Source organism: Vitis riparia, chromosome 8, assembly GCF_004353265.1.
Source record: "Vitis riparia cultivar Riparia Gloire de Montpellier isolate 1030 chromosome 8, EGFV_Vit.rip_1.0, whole genome shotgun sequence".
Taxonomy (NCBI): domain Eukaryota; kingdom Viridiplantae; phylum Streptophyta; class Magnoliopsida; order Vitales; family Vitaceae; genus Vitis; species Vitis riparia.
The window spans coordinates 2,361,783-2,378,878 of NC_048438.1; the positions used below are offsets into that span (position 1 = coordinate 2,361,783).

Sequence of the window (17,096 nt, forward strand, 5' to 3'; positions counted from 1 at the left end):
GACAAAAAGAGTCCTTCAATGTAATTGGCCTCGGAATTTCAGAATTCGAAATTGTAATCTGTTGAATATAATGTATTTATAGTGTATAACATTTCCTTGTTAATATAGGACACATGTATGGTAGTTAGGACTCCTAGCCTTGTATATATATATATTTCTCAATTGTAAGTAGATTATTACATTAATGAGAATTAAGGTCTTTCTTCTTTCTCTCTCTCTCAACATGGTATCAGAGCCAAGGAAGAAAACCTAATTCTTTCTTGTTTCCCGTGTCATCAACTCCGGGAAACCTTCCGGTGACCGTGTTTCATTCCGGTCACGTTCCCCATCTCCCAATACTTTCCGGTCAGTCGGATCGTCGACAGAAACCAATCACCGCCGGCGAACTTTTCCAGCGAACTTTCCGACGACGTATTTTTCCGACACCGACCATACCAGAAGGAGCACCTGGAGGAGATCTCCAACTTTTGTGAAGGCACCGGCACCAAAAGAGCATCCACGCACCGTCCACGCGCAATTTTCCAGCCGGCGGCTGCATATCACGCGCCGGCGCGTGAGGTCTTTTCCGCGCGTGATCAACTAGCTGACATCTTCACTAAATCTCTCAGAGGTCCTAGGATTAAATATATTTGTAACAAGCTTGGTGCATATGACGTATATGCTCCAGCTTGAGGGGGAGTGTTGAATATAATGTATTTATAGTGTATAACCTTTCCTTGTTAATATAGGACACATGTATGGTAGTTAGGACTCCTAGCCTTGTATATATATATATATATTTCTCAATTGTAAGTAGATTATTACATTAATGAGAATTAAGGTCTTTCTTCTTTCTCTCTCTCTCAACATAATCTTATTACACAAGTGGAAATTCTTTGTCATTTTCACATGGATGTAAGCTATTGGGTGAACTAGCTAACTCATTATATAATTTATATTATTAATGTTCTTATATTCTTAATTTATTCTCCCTAATTATTGTTGGTTGTCATGGTCTGTCACAACATTGCACTTTTTGGTCACTAGGAAGTTTTAAATGTGGTTACTCACCTTGATGCAAGGGCCTTTCCTGTGGAACAGGATTCTCCATTATAATATTATTATATCATGAGGCTCCTTGGGAGACCAACATCCTTGACAGTTTGCCTATTAGAAAAACAGAATTATGCTCCTCTTGAAGATATTGTTTCTGTTCCTAGTTGGAGACTCAGGTAATCTATGGCTAACTTGTGCCAGATCTTGACATAATAACCAACAACACCAAGCACCCTTGATGATTTCAAGCCTTTCACTAATTCACTGCTTTGCATTTTGCTTATGCTGCCTTTTGTTTTATGCATGTGCGTGTGTGCAGTGTGCACACACAAATGGGGTGGAGTGAAAGGAAAGTTTTCATCTTCTTTTGATTACTTTGCAGGACAAACATTCATACCTCAACAATACGTCTCCGTAGAAATTTGGATGTAACTTCTTTAAATACCAGCTTCACATCTACCTCAGAAAAAAACTGGCAGCACCAATTCATTTGTCAGAACAAAATCCTTAACAGAAAAACTCAAATGGTTATAAATCAAAGATATAGAAACAAATCAATAATAGTTTAACAGACTTAAAATCAAAGCTCCAACATGCAGAATTTATTACCACAAGTGACCTGGCAGTGTAAAGTACTTGGAATAGAAAACAATGTATGATTGATGAAATTATGCAGCATCAAGTATGAAATTATTTATTCTACAAAATAATTTCCATACTAGGTTCTATATTTTAAGGGCATAATAGTTTTTTCAATACCTTTTCAGGTATTTAGCAAATTTAGAGAATAATTAATTCCATATTTTTGGAACTACAGAAATTATTCTAGTCCACAAGTTTCAACAGGTATCCTTAAACTACACAATTTGATTACATGTTGTTGACTTGTGTCCTTGCCGTGACAAGAAAGAAGAAGAAATGAGAATGAGAATCATGATTGGGCAAGATCTTCAGTATTTGTACAACCTCAAGCAAAACCACAGCAATCTTATGATTCCTGTGCCTTTTTTATTAGAAATAAAGATATATTAATTATGGATAAGAGAATGATGAGAGATACTCCTCACAAAAGACAAGAATTTGATCAAAGTATGACAAACCACCCCACTATACAAGGAGACCTACACAAAAAATTTAGTCCACTGAAAGCTATATATCAATTCCGAATAAAACTCCACTCATTGCCATCCAGCCCTTTTTTAATTACAAACCAAATGTCAAGTGAGCTGAATAACATTAAGAAGAGTGCCTTTAAATGCAACAATACAAGAGGCCCAAAAGGAGGAATGGAAGTGAAGTAAATCCCACTAACATCTCTACCTTCCTCCACTTTTCCTTAAAGATCCTAGCATTTCTCTCTCATTACATGATCTAAGGCAATGTAAGGCAAGTGATCTGCCAAAGAATCTTGCCTCTAATGAAACTCTTCAATCCTCAATAAGAAATGGTTATTATGGTGCATATACTCCTAAGCAAAACCCAATCCATCATCACTAGACTAAATAACTTGTGTCATAGTCCCAAAGTTATTGAACAATATAGAAAAAGATGATCGATGATCGATCGACTCTCCATTCCCCATATATGAGATGCACCAATCATGACTAAGGGATTTGTAAGGTCTTCTCAACTGTAGCATGTCATTGGTATTCACCTTCTTGTGCACCACTACCTATGTAAAGGCCCTGACCTTAGATAGGACTTTAGATTTCCATACAAATTTGGCTGGAAAGAAAGGAACTAAATTTGATAAATTGGACAAAGCCAAAGAGAAAGATTTTACAAAGAATAAACCTAAAGAGCATAGAGAATAAGTTCTTGTGTCTGAGATGGATGGAGACAAGTGCACTAAAGTGAGGACATAAGTCTTTCAAGGTTCTCAATTTCCAAATCTGTGAGGTTGCACGAAAGTTCAGGTTCTAAGAAAGAAAAGGAGAAGAAGAGTTATTAGGGATAGTTGAAATGATGATATTTAACTCTGTAAAGATTTGAAAATTGTGAACATAGAGGTTGATTCCTCCACCACAAATCTACCTAAAACCTAAATCTGAAAATTAGTGTACTTTTCCTAACAAAATATGAAAAGATACATCTTACAAACTCCTACTGTTGCTTTAAGAAGTAGAATCTTCGTTAATGTCACAAGTTATCTGAAGAAAAAACCATCTTTCTGTTATGGGGTGATGCTCAAGCAGATAAGATCCCCATGGTTAGGTTGTTAAACTGATGTGCTTGCAAAGCTACCACCCAAGTTTGATCCGATTTCTTTTAATTTGTTTCTAAGAGGGGTATGATTCAAAATTTTGTTCATGGGAGAATCTCTGGTAGGTATCAACCACTTTGCTGCATTCTATACCCTAGTCCTTTATCGCATTTTGAGGGGTTAGGGTTCACTCTATTTCTCATGTTTTAAGCAGTCACAATTTTCCCTTTCCAGGAAATTTGATTTTCGATGCAATTTATTAGATCAGAAAATTGACAATGTATCTTCTCTTTTTCTCTCTTTGCATATTATGCATCTCTCTTGGTTATTTCTTAATAAGAGAGTTTCGATTTTGGTTCTTCTAAGGTCATTCTCCCACAACACTTCAAATAAATTTCCTTATGTCAACTTCATTTGGAAGTCTAAAGTTCCTTATAAAGAGAGCCAACACCAATATTTTGATACACAAAAGAAGCCTTTAGAGCTCTTAACCTGAGTGTTGTGTTCTTCATTTGGACAATGGATCATCTCTTTTTACATTGTACTATGACTTGGACCTTACAGAATAGGCTATTTCAAGAGGTGGATTTTCCATGGGATCCCCCTAGAGATGCAGCAAACGTGATGCGTAAGGTTTCAGAGGTTTGGAAGACAGTGTTTTGATTGGAGCCATGCTTGCTCTTCTTTAGGTGATTTGTCAAATGGGAATCTTAGGATTTTAGAAGATAATTGGAGGCCATTTGAGTTCTTCTGGAATGCTGTGTAAAATTAGACTGCTTGAGGGGATCACTCTCAATAGAGTTCACAGGCATTCCTATCATCCTGACTATATTGGATTGGAGGAAGGCATACAACTAAGCATTAGTAGCAAGAACCAAAATGAGGTCAGTGCAGTATGGGAATCCCTACCATCAGCTTTTTTCAAACTAAACTTTGGGGAATACTAACTAAGGAATCTTGGTTAATTGAGCATTGTGGGAGCATTCAGCAATCATATTGCCACTGTGGTTAGAGATTCATCTAAACCAACAGGACTTGGATAGGCAAAGAGTGAGATAGTGACCTTGTTGGAAGGTTTATGAGAAGCAGAGACTATGGGATTTTTAATTTAAAATGGAAGAGAATGTGGTTGGTATCTCATGTGTTTCTCAGGGGAAGAGAGGAGCACAGAATTGGACTGTGTAGATTAAAATGATTTGAGAAATTTTGAGACTTAGATTACTTTTTCTCAGTTGGTCAAAAGAGGAGTTATGTTTAATCTTAGTAATCTAACTCTCAAAAGTTGTCAAATCATTCTAGCCTACACAGTCCAATTCTAAAAAAATTATCTTAAGAGAAATATATGAAATGTTTAATAACAAAAAGGAGCAAGAATCAAGAAAACCTGAACATGATTCAGTACACAAGTTTCATTCTTTATATTGTTATGGAAGTAAATAGTTTAATTTGTGCTTAAAGTGACTAATTATTTCATGGTTACACAGCATGGCAAACAAACTTAAAGGTTATTCTCCAGTAATTTAATTACAAGTCAGCAAAAACCTTGACCTTCAAGAACCTTTTAAAAGCCACAGTCAACCAATAAAAGGTGCTACGCACCACCAAATAACCAAGATGCAACAGAAATTACTATTCAAGCATAATCACATAAAATACACATGAAAGTAGTTTACAATTAAGTTAAGCTTTACCAAAGGACTGGATTTCCGTGGAATTGGCTTTATGTGAACATCACCTTCATCTACTTCACCATCCACAACCACTTCTTCATCCTCATCTTCATCCTCAAATAAATCCTGTATTGTTTCGGCAGTTCCCAAGGTTTCATCCTTACTTACATACCCCTCTTCTGTAAGTATAGTTAAAACTTCTTCTTCCAATGATATAAGGGCCTTTCTTCTCGGTATTTTATTCCTAATTTGAAGCACCTTACCCAACTGCTGCCCTGCAATTTCCTGTACATGATAAAAGATTTTACCACTTACCATTATTCCAGAGAAGATGAGATCACTAAGAGTAAAGCTCAACAGGGAAATAGGAGTTTCCATAGTTGGAATCACAAGATATAGCATGGTGAACTATGATCAAGGATTTCAGAGCACAAAACTTCCATATTAAATAGTCGTGTGAGTTTTATATTGCAGATATTGCCATACTGTAGTATCATTGCTTCATATATACCTTCTTATTTATTTATATTATTAGTAATAGAAATTATTACTGATAAATAGGACTGACCCTCTAAATGACTGCAAAAATACTCTGAATAACGAATACCTAACAACTAATAAATAAAATGGCTCTTAAACATAACATACCAAAATAAATCAAACTCTAACAAAGTTAACACTTTAGTCCACATTTCACTGGAATATGTCAACTAACCATCTTTGTTACTCATTGCTCTACAGCTTTAAAGCTATGGCAAAGACTGAACTCTATGTTGATATTAAGTGGGTGTCCGAGCTTTCAGCTGAAACTAAAAACAATGTGCTGTCTCAAATGAGCCCTACTTCTTTCATTATCATACACGTTGCTGAATATAGCCCTCATGGATGCAACTTTGAAAACCCAACTGTTTCCAAATGAGATATTTGTTACTGGTGACCATCTAACCATTTTTTGTTGAGTAGATAATGAAAAGTGTTTCTAGAAATGGGGAAAAGAGGAGGGAGTTGCTGGTTTGCAGTGGACTCCAAGTCTTTTGAAATATCTGTGGATGTGTTTGGGAAGAAACTAAAGGGGATTATTGTGGAAAGAAGTAGAGGTTTCACCTCGTGGATAAGGTTTGGAAGGTCCAGTTTGTGCTGGCTGTTGGAGGGAGTGGAGGCAAACTGTAGGGGGGAGTTTGGGCAGAGATTCGTCAAAAGCTGGGAAGATGGAGGAAGGAGATACAAACTAGAATGTCGAGCAAATGAGGCTGGCAGATTTTTATTGTGTTCAGTGATTGACTTGGATGCAAAGAGACATTGTTTAGTGTTCCCAGAAGGAAAAGGTTTCTTGGAAGGTTGGGCTTTGTTGGCTGAAAAACTTTGTTCACTCGGAATATCGACATGTGATGAGCCTAGGGAAGTTTCTGAATCTTCTAAGACTGAGAGTAGAGATGGGGATTCGAAGGGGAAGAAAGAAAAATCCTACGTTGATGCGGTGAATACAAGAGGAGTTTCAAGAGTGAGAAGGCTAGGGGAAGCAGCATGGCTACAACTTGGAGAAGAAGACGTGTCAAGAGGAAGGGAGCTGCTGGACCGATGCCTTGTTGGGAGATGGGGAGAAACTTTGGTTTCAGTTCCACACCTGTGTGATCTGGAAAGATGGGGACAAAGTCATTGGAAACTCAAAGGAGGAGTAAAGTTCGCAAGAATGGGGGGCCCCTTTATTTTGATTGAGTTTGAGAATAAAACAGAGGCAGACAAAGTGTTATCAAGAGGTCTCCGATGTTTTAAGGATTCGGTTCTGCACTTGGAAAGGTGGGACCCAGAAGTGGGTTGTTCTCAAAGTTGTGAACATCTTAAGGAAGTTTGGGTGAGAGTGATGGGATTACCATTGCATCTTTGGAGCTGGGAAGTTTTTAAGAAGATTGGAGACTGTTGTGGGGGCTTCGTTGCAATGGATGAAAGCACTGTTGCTTTCAAGGAGCTCCAATGGGCCAGATTGCTAGTGAAGTCGGAGGGGACAGAATGGTCAAGCTCCCTGCAAGTGGTAATCGGCAATACTTGTTTTGCTTTGCAACTGTGGTGGGAGGTGCTGCCAAGGGTGTCCAAAGTGCTTCCGGCGATCAGAAATGGGTCGGGGAGGGAACAAGAGGCTAAGGAAGAAGAAGGGGGGACTTCACGCGCCGGCAGAGTGGGGAAGCAGATGAAGCCAAACGAACAGCCTGCAAAAGGGGCTGTGCCGTCTGAAGATGGTGAAAATCTATGTGGGACAGACATGGAGGCTCCTCTTTCTGACTTGATGTCGACAAGAGGGGCAGAGGCAGACAAGACCAAAAGATGGCAGCAGTCTGGGGGATTAATTCAAAAATTGGGCCTGCAGCTAAAGCTAAGGGAATTTTGGGTTGGGGTGTGGAGCTGGAAGTGGAGAGGAGGCCCATTGTGGAGGGTCTGATTGGATGCAAAGAAGCTTGTGGGCCATCACACTTAAGCCCAATATCTTTCAGGCTGGAGACAAATCTCCAGAGGAGGCCCATTAAGGAGGGCCATTCAAGTTCCATGGAGGATGGTGGGCTGCCCCAATTAGGCCCATTACCAAACACGCACTTAAAGAGCTGCGTGGAAGTGGGCCGACCCACTCTAGAATCTCATAAAGGCCCAGCTATGGGATGACACACTGTCGAAGACCCTCTTGAGGCTAGGGCTTGCAAGGGTTGCCGAGAGGAGATCTGGGGGTGTCAAGACGAGGCTGATTTGGGACTTTGTCTCCTCCAACGCCAAAGACTAGAAGGCTCACCGACGAAGCTTTGATGGAGGAGGCGTCCAGGTACATAGGTTCTCTTTCTCGGCCTTTTTTCTCGTTGGGGAAGCGGGTTCTCTCTTCTTCTTCTTCTCTTTTTGGGCTGGATGAGTTGTTTGACGCCATAAAGGGAGGTTGCAATCGGGGTTGTGGATCGGAAATAGCTAGGGGATTAGTCTTGGGTCCTCTTAGAATGATATTGGCAGATGGTAGGGAGGCAGAGATCTCCGAGGTGTCAGGTTTGGCAAATGAGAGGACCGAGGAGGGGACGGAGGTTGTTTTGGACAGGGCTCCTTAAGAGATGATGGAGGAAGGGGACGAAGGGGGTGGGCTGAGTTGGCAGTCGAGTTGTTTGGCTAAGTTTAGCCGATGCCTCAGAATACCGATGGAGGGCTTTGAAGGGGAGATCTTGTTTCTGCTCAAAAGAATGAAAGAAAGGAAAATTCAAAAAGGGAAGAAGGGGAAGCTAGAAGGTATGAAAAAAAGAAAATTGGAATCTTCAAAATTCGAAAGGGAGTTGAGAAAGCTAGAATGGACTGTGAATTATCTTGGGGGGGGGGGGGGGGGGGGGGCAACTGCTCTAAGTTTAGATGAAGATACGTCTTCTTTCTTGGAATGTTAGAGCGGCTAATAATTGTGATAAGAGGAAGGTGATCAAGGCCTTGATTAAGAAGAATAAAGTGGACCTGGTTTGCTTGCAAGAAACAAAAATCCAGGAGATGTCAAGGGGTCTAATTAGGAGCTTGGGAGTGTGAAGATTCTTAGATTGGGGAAGGGATTCAAGGGGCTCAACGGGTGGTATAGTGGTGTTCTGGGATAATAGGGTGCTGGATTTGATAGAGTTAGAAAAGGGAGAACATTCAATTTCCTGCCATTTTAAAAACTGTGAGGATGGTTTTATGTGGACTTTTACAGGGGTTTATGGTCCAACCATGAGGAGAGACATGGAATGTTTGTGGAATGAGTTGGGGGCAATCTACGATCTTTGGAATGGGCCGTGGTGTGTAGCTGGTGACTTTAATGTCATCTTAAGCCCTGAAGAGCGCAATAGAGGAGGAAGCTCGAATTCAGACATGAGAAGATTCTCAGATGTAATAGAAGATTTACAACTAAAGGATTTGCCCCTGATAGGGGGTCCTTTTACTTGGAGTGGAGGGGTGAATAACCAGTCTTTCTCAACGATAGATCGATTTTTGGTCAATGAGGGGTGAGATTATCATTTTAGTGGTTCAAGGCAATGTGTCCTCCCAAGACCAGTGTCTGACCACTTCCCAATTATGTTAGAAGGAGGAGGGTTGAGAAGAGGACCATCTCCCTTCAGATTTGAGAATATGTGGCTCAAAGTGGAGGGGTTTAAGGAGCTGTTGAAGGCTTGGTGGGAGGGGGATAGTTATAATGGTTCTGCAAGCTTCATTCTGGCCGAAAAACTAAAGGTTGTAAAGTCTAAACTGAAGGAGTGGAACAAAGATGTCTTTGGGAGGGTGGAATATAGGAAGAATATGGCTTTGGATTAGCTGTAGTTTTGGTATGCAAAGGAGAAGACTAACAGACTGACGTTGGAAGAGATGGATGCTAGAAGAGAAGCGAGGGAAGAATACAAAAAATTGGTTTTATTAGAAGAGATGAATTGGAGACAAAAATCTAAGGAAGTGTGGCTGAAAGAGGGGGACAGAAATACAGGATTTTTCCACAGGATGGCAAACGCTCACAGAAGAAGAAACAATGTGGACCAAATTAAGATTAATGGTGTTTGCCATTCAGAGGAGAATGGGATTAGTGAAGGAATAATGAATGCCTTCAGATCTTTGCTGTCTAATCCGAGGGACTGGCGCCCTCCTTTATTCGGGCTTCAGTGCAAAACGTTGCAGAATTTGGATGTTGATGCTTTGGAGGCGTAGTTCACAGAGGAGGAGGTGCATGGTGCGTTGTTGGGTTGTAGTGGGGATAAAGCCCCGGGGCCTGATGGCTTCACTATGGCTTTCTGGCAGTTCACTTGGGACTTTGTGAAGGAGGATGTGATGAGTTTCTTCAGGGAGTTCCATGATCACAACAAATTTGTTAAAAGTCTAAACACTATTTTTCTGGTTTTAATCCCAAAAAAAGTGGGGGTTGAAGATTTGACGGATTTTAGACCCATAAGCTTAGTGGGAAGCCTATACAAGTGGTTAGCAAAGGTTTTAGCCAATAGACTTTAAAAGGTGGTTGGAAAGGTGGTTTCTAAGGCTCAAGGGGCCTTTGTGGAGGGTAGACAAATTTTAGATGCAGTGCTAATAGCGAATGAAGCCATTGACTCAATTCTGAAGAATAATGAGAATGGTTTTATGTGCAAACTTGATATAGAGAAGGCATATGACAATGTGGACTGGTCTTTCCTTCTCACAGTTATGCAGAAAATGGGCTTTGGGGAGAAATGGATAGGGTGAATTAAGTGGTGCATATCCACTGCAAGTTTCTCTGTGTTGATTAATGGAACGTCTAAGGGTTTCTTCCAAAGCTCAAAGGGATTGAGGCAAGGTGACCCTCTATCGCCTTATCTTTTTGTGATAGCCATGGAGGTTTTTAGCTCATTTCTTAAAAGGGCTGTGGATGGAGGTTTTATGTTGGGTTGTAAAGTGAAGGGAAGGAATGGAGAAGGGGTTCAAATTTCACACTTGTTGTTTGCTGATGACACCTTGGTATTTTGCCAAGCTTCCCAAGACTAGCTGACTTACCTAAGCTGGTTGCTTATGTGGTTTGAGGCCGTATCAGGTTTGAGAATTAACTTGGAGAAGAGTGAACTCATTCCAATAGGGAGGGTAGAGAATATCGATGATATTGCCTTGAACTTTGGTTGTAGAGTGGGTAGTCTCCCGTCCACTTATCTGGGCCTCCCCTTGGGTGCTCTGTTTAAGACAGTATCAGTGTGGGATGGAGTGGAAGAGCGGTTCCGTAAAAGATTGGTCATGTGGAAGAGACAATACTTATCAAAGGGGGGGAGAGCAACTTTAATTCGAAGCACTTTGTCGAATCTCCCTATTTACTTTATGTCCTTGCTGAAGTTACCAAGTTCAGTTAGACGAAGACTAGAGCAAATCCAAAGGGACTCCCTTTGGGGTGGTGGCAACTTGGAGAGAAAACCACACTTAGTAAAATGGAAGGTGGTGTGCTTAAGTAAAAAGAAAGGGGGATTGGGGGTCAAATGTCTTTCCATTCTCAATAAGGCTCTCCTTTCCAAATGGAATTGGCGATTCGCAAATGAGAGAGATGCTTTGTGGAATCAAGTGATTAGAAGAAAGTATGAGGAAGATAGAGGGGGTTGGAGCTCTCGGGAAGTGAGAGAGGCACACGGTGTGGGGCTTTGGAAAGGAATAAGGATGGATTGGGAGTTGGTGGGCGTTCGAATCTCTTTTAGAGTTGGCAATGGGAGGAGGGTGAGCTTTTGGAGGGATAGATGGTGTGGGGATTCCCCCTTGTGTGAGTCTTTTCCTTCCCTCTTTGCCTTGTCTGCTGAAAAGGAAGCTTGGGTGGCAGATGTTTGGGATCCCTTGGCTAAGGGGGGTTAGAGCCCCTATTTTTCAAGAGCTCTAAATGATTGGGAGGTGGAAGAGGCGGAAAGATTTTTGGAGCACCTTCATGGGAAGAGAGTGCTTGGAGATGTAGAGGATATGGTGGTTTGGACCGAAACAAAGAGCGGAAAATTTTCAGCAAAGTCTCTCTACCTTGCTCTAGAAGCGGACTACCCTGTTTTGTTTCCTTCTAGTTGTATTTGGAATGGGTGGGTACAACCCAAAATCAGTTTCTTTGTGTGGGAGGCAGCATGGGATAAAGCTTTAACCCTAGACCTTGTTCAAAAAAGGGGATGGTCCTTGGCAAATAGATGTCTTATGTGTCTAGAGAAAGAGGAGACAATAGATCATTTGCTTCTTCATTATTCAAAAACAAGGGCCTTATGGGAGCTACTCTTTACTTTGTTTGGGGTGTCTTGGGTGTTGTCCTCCTCGGTTAGAGAGACTCTTCTTAGTTGGCATGGTTCTTTTGTGGGCAAAAAGCGCAAGAAGGTGTGGGAGCGGCTCCTCTGCATATATTTTGGACGGTGTGGAAGACGAGAAATAGATTGGCATTTAAGGATGACGAGTTGTCAATCCAAAGATTGAAATATTCCTTTCTTTTCTCTCTTTGGTCTGAGGCTAAATTGTTTATAGTTGAATGTCCTATAACTATAGTTAATTTTATTGATTGGTTGGATTCCTATTAAGGTCGTTGTTGGGCTAGGTGACTTTTTGGGCCTCTTTATTTTTCTTAGCTTTTTGGTGGAGGGTGTTTAGGTTTGTATACCTTGCATAGTTCTGTATATCTTGAGTCGCTTTTCTGGCACCTCTTTTTAATGAATTATCTTTACCTATCAAAAAATATTAAGTGGGTGTCCGAAAAAAAAGTTTTAGATATATTGATTATTTCTTTCCAAATTGGAAGCAAACCTAGGAGCAAAACGTCATTGTATTGCATTGTCCTAACAACACTCTGGTTTAATGCCAAGATATATTCAAGGATAAAGAGAAATCAGTAGATGAGATGCAAGATAGTGCTCATTATTAAACAACCTTTTGGGTTTCTATTCCTAGAAGATTCATGTTTGGTCATATTGATGTTATCTTCATGATCTGGACCAGACCTCCTCAGCCATCCCACTCAGTGTGCTTTCCCCCCCACAGACTGCCTCAAGCTCAACGATGGATGCTTGCTCAGACACCCTTAACTGGATGCAAATTAGAGGCTCATTCAGAGACCATAGTGTTGAGATTCTTCACTACTTCTGTGAACTAGCTAGAAGCTATTGTTTTGGACATGAGGCCAAGTTCTTAGCTTTCCTGGAAAGTCTTAAAAAGACTTGTCTGGTAGGGACAATAAATATCAAGGTGGAGGGAAACGGGTTGCTGTATTTTTCTGCACCTTGAGCTGAAAGATGGTCTTGGAGATATGTTCACTGGAAGCACCAAACACTAATCTTTTCAAAAGACATGGATGCTCCCCTCTATGGAAATTAACATCAGCTAACCAGTCAGCAGTAAGCTAACAGATTGGTCTGTGACTGATTGTACTGTTACAGGCACAAAATTTCAATAGCAAGATGAAATCACTCTTCAAACCCTGCCCTCAATAAGTTAAAGTCCTTGTTTCTACAATGTATAAGCATCAATCCTCAAGCATCCCATGCTAACCAATCACAAGGTCGACATACTCAATCATTCACAAGAGGGCCTTTTTCTTTTTCCATTTTTCAATTACAGAATTATTTATTTGTTTATTTGTAATAAAACCTGGAAATAATTGTTGAGAGAGAGAAAGAAGAAAGACCTTGATTCTCATTAATGTAATGATCTACTTACAATTGAGAAATATATATATATACAAGGCTAGGAGTCCTAACTACCATACATGTGTCCTACCATATATGTGTCCTATATTAACAAGGAAAGGTTATACACTATAAATACATTATATTCAACACTCCCCCTCAAGCTGGAGTATATACGTCATATGCACCAAGCTTGTTACAAATGTATTTAATCCTAGGACCTCTGAGAGATTTAGTGAAGATGTCAGCTAGTTGATCATTTGAATTAACAAAACTTGTAGCAACACATCCTGATGCGATCTTCTCTCTAATGAAATGACAGTCAACTTCAATATGTTTGGTCCTTTCATGAAAGACTGGATTGGATGCAATATGTAATGCGGCCTGGTTATCACATATGAGTTTCATCTGTTCATCCTTTCCAAATCTCAACTCTCGAAGAAGATGTCTCAACCATATGAGTTCACATGTTGCCAAAGCCATAGCTCGATACTCGGCTTCAGCGCTAGATCTGGCCACTACATCTTATTTCTTACTCTTCCAAGATATTAGATTACCTCCAATAAAAACACAGTACCCTGAAGTGGAACGTCTATCTGTGGGTGAGCCAGCCCAATCTGCATCTGTATAACCAACAACCTAAGTATGACCTCTGATCTCGTACAACACACCTTGGCCTGGTGTGCTTTTGATATATCGAAGAATGCGGATTACAGCATCCCAATGGCTATCACATGGTGACTGTAGGAATTGACTAACAACACTCACAGGAAAAGAAATGTCTGGACGAGTAATGGTGAGATAGTTCAATTTACCTACGAGCCGTCGATATCTCCCGGGGTCTCCTAAAGGCTCCCCCTGTCCTGGTACAAGTTTGACATTCGGATCCATAGGTGTGTCTACCGGTTTACAGTCTAACATACCGGTTTCTTCCAGGATGTCTAAAGCATACTTCCTTTGGGAAAAGACCACAGCAGAACTGGATTGAGCTATCTCAATTCCCAAGAAATACTTGAGTTTCCCCAAGTCTTTGGTCTGAAAGTGGGTAAAAAGGTGTTGCTTTAGTTTCTGAATACCATCCTGATCACTGCCTGTAATAACGATGTCGTCCACATAAACAACCAGATAAATACACTGCCCCAAAGAGTTATGATGATAGAAAACTGAATGGTCTGCTGTACTGCGAAGCATGCCAAACTCTTGAACAACAGAACTAAAACGGCCAAACCATGCTCGAGGAGATTGTTTCAAGCCATATAGAGAACGACGTAACCTGCATACTAAACCAGACTCCCCCTGAGCAACAAAACCAGGAGGTTGCTCCATATAAACCTCCTCGGCAAGATCACCATGAAGGAAGGCATTTTTAATATCCAATTGATAAAGAGACCAAGAACACATGGCAGCCATGGAGAGAAGCAGACGGACAGAAGCAATCTTGGCAACAGGAGAGAATGTGTCACCATAATCAGAACCATAAACCTGAGTATAGCCTTTAGCAACTAAGCGGGCCTTAAGGCGATCAACCTGACCATCAGGACCAACCTTAACTGCGTAGACCCAACGACAGCCAACGGTAGATTTACCCGAGGGTAAAACAACAAGATCCCAAGTGCCATTAGAGTGCAGAGCAGTCATTTCATCCACCATTGCCTGTCGCCAGCCTGGATGGGAAAGAGCTTCATGGGTGCTCTTTGGAAGAGAAACAGAGGATATAGCAGAAACAAAAGCAGAATAGGGTGAAGATAATCGATGATAACTCAAAAAATTGTAAATAGGATGAGGATTACGAGTAGAGCGAGTACCTTTCCGAACAGCAATGGGTAAGTCATTAGGAGAAAGCAGAGCTGGGGTAGGTGAAGCCGAAGGGATAGGAAGTGAGTCAGCAGGTGCCTCAGCAAAAGGGAGAGGAGCAACGACACAAGGGCGACGATGATAAACCTGAAGTGGTCGAGGAGGCATAGCATCAGATGGGGAGACAATGGGAATAGGCAAGACTTCAAAAACAGGAAGAGACTCAGAAGTGGTGGAAAAGAATGGTGAGTCCTCAAAGAAGGTGACATCAGCGGAGATAAAGTATCGATGAGTCTCAAGGGAATAACAACGATAACCCTTCTGAAGTCTGGAGTATCCCAAGAAAAGACACTTCATGGCTTTGGCGGAAAGCTTGTCCTGTCCAGGAGTGAGAATATGAACAAAGCAAGTACAACCAAAGACACGAGGAGGAAGGAAATAAAGTGGTTGGTCAGGGAAGAGAAGGGAGTAAGGAATCTGATCATGTAAGACAGAGGAGGGAATACGATTAATCAAATAATAAACGGTAAGAACAGCGTCCCCCCAAAAACGAAAAGGAACATTACTATGGAGGAGGAGAGTACGAGCTGTCTCAACAAGATGTCGATTCTTGCGTTCAGCTACCCCATTTTGTTGAGGAGTATGAGCACAAGAAGACTGATGAAGAATCCCATGATGGGACATAAACGAAGTAAATGGGGCTGAAAAATATTCCCTGGCATTGTTACTCCGTAACACACGAATAAAAATATTGAACTGGGTTTGGATTTCAGCATAAAATTTCTGGAAAATAGAGAATAACTCAGCTCGATTTTTCATTAAAAATAACCAAGTACATCGAGAATAGTCATCAATGAAAGTGACAAAATACTGAAATCCTAAAGTAGACGCAGTCCGACAAGGACCCCAAACATCAGTGTGGACAAGCTCAAAAGGAGACTTTGCCCGATTATTCAAACGCTTTGGGAACGAGACACGAGTATGTTTCCCAAGCTGACATGACTCACACGGAAGCGACGATAAAGTGGAAAAACGAGGGACCATCTTCTGGAACTTGGAGAGACTAGGGTGGCCCAGACGATTGTGAATGAGGAGAGGAGCATCAGTGGAAATGCAAACTGCAGGAGATGAATCCGAGGTGAGGTGATAGAGGCCTTGAGACTCACGTCCTATGCCAATCGTCTTCCCCGTACTCCGGTCCTGCAAGGTCACAAATTTATCAGAAAAGGTAATAGAGCAATTAAGAGTACGAGTGATTTTGCTGATGGAAATAAGATTAAAAGGACATTCAGGAGTATAAAGGACAGAAATGAGAGGTAGAGAAGGCAGAGGAAGGGCCAAACCAATACCTTTAGCCACAGTTTGAGAACCATTAGCTAAGGTAATAGTAGGTAAAGCAGAGGTAGTAGTAATAGAGGAGAAAAGATCCTTATTACCAGATAAGTGATCAGAAGCTCCAGAATCTAGAATCCAGGGTCCAAGAGAAGATGTGTGGGTAAGGCATGCAGAGGCATTACCAGGCTGGGCAACAGAGGCAACAGAAGTCTGAGATGCGGAAGAGCTCGGAGGCTGAGGCAGCGGAGAATCAGAGGACTGGGCCACATGGGCAGTGCGAGGAGGTCGTCCATGTAACTGATAGCAACGATCGCGAGTGTGGCCAAGTTTATTGCAATAGGTGCAATGAGGACGTTGACCTCTACCTCGGGTACCACTGTGGCCTCCTCGAGAGCTAGTTTGAGAAACTAACACAGAAGAATCTGAAGTGCTATCAAGTGGCAAAGTCTGAGTGGAGGAGATACGGAGGAGGCGAGCAAACACATCATCCAAGGACGGAACTGATGAACTACCAAGAATCTGATAGCGGACAGGCTCAAGATCCGGACGGAGGCCAATAAGAGTAAGAACCATGAAGAACTTGTCAAGCTGTGTTTGTTGAGCCCCAACATCAGGAGTAAGAGGCATCACAGTCAAGAACTCCTCCTTAAGAGAGACAATCGGGCCAATATAAGTAGATAGATCCAAGTCCTATTGGCTAAGATGGACAATAGCAGAAGCCACCTTAGAAAGACGCTGGATATCATTCGTATATAATCCTTTGGCCTGAGTCCAAAATTTAAAACAAGTTTTGTAGGCCCGAAGATGAAGAAGAATCTTGGGATCAACCGATTGCCATAATACACTACATAACTGTGCATCTATCTTCCTCCACTGTATGCGGTCAACCTCAGGGATATCTGCCTCCTGTGTAATCAAGTGATCCTCATATCCTTGACCCATAAA

The 17,096-nt window shown here is 41.4% G+C and overlaps 1 protein-coding gene across 2 annotated transcripts in view; it reads right to left on the reverse strand.

Moving 5' to 3' along the window:
• LOC117921160 (probable polyribonucleotide nucleotidyltransferase 1, chloroplastic) overlaps window positions 1–17,096 on the reverse strand; it is an 88,718-nt gene that overhangs the window by 25,887 nt on the left and 45,735 nt on the right. For both annotated transcript variants that reach the window (XM_034838968.1, XM_034838967.1), the window contains exons 10-11: window positions 4,930–5,193; window positions 1,433–1,507 (exon numbers count right to left, since the gene is read on the reverse strand). In XM_034838968.1, coding sequence (XP_034694859.1) covers window positions 1,433–1,507; window positions 4,930–5,193 — 339 coding nt within the window. The remainder of the gene's footprint in view (window positions 1–1,432; window positions 1,508–4,929; window positions 5,194–17,096) is intronic.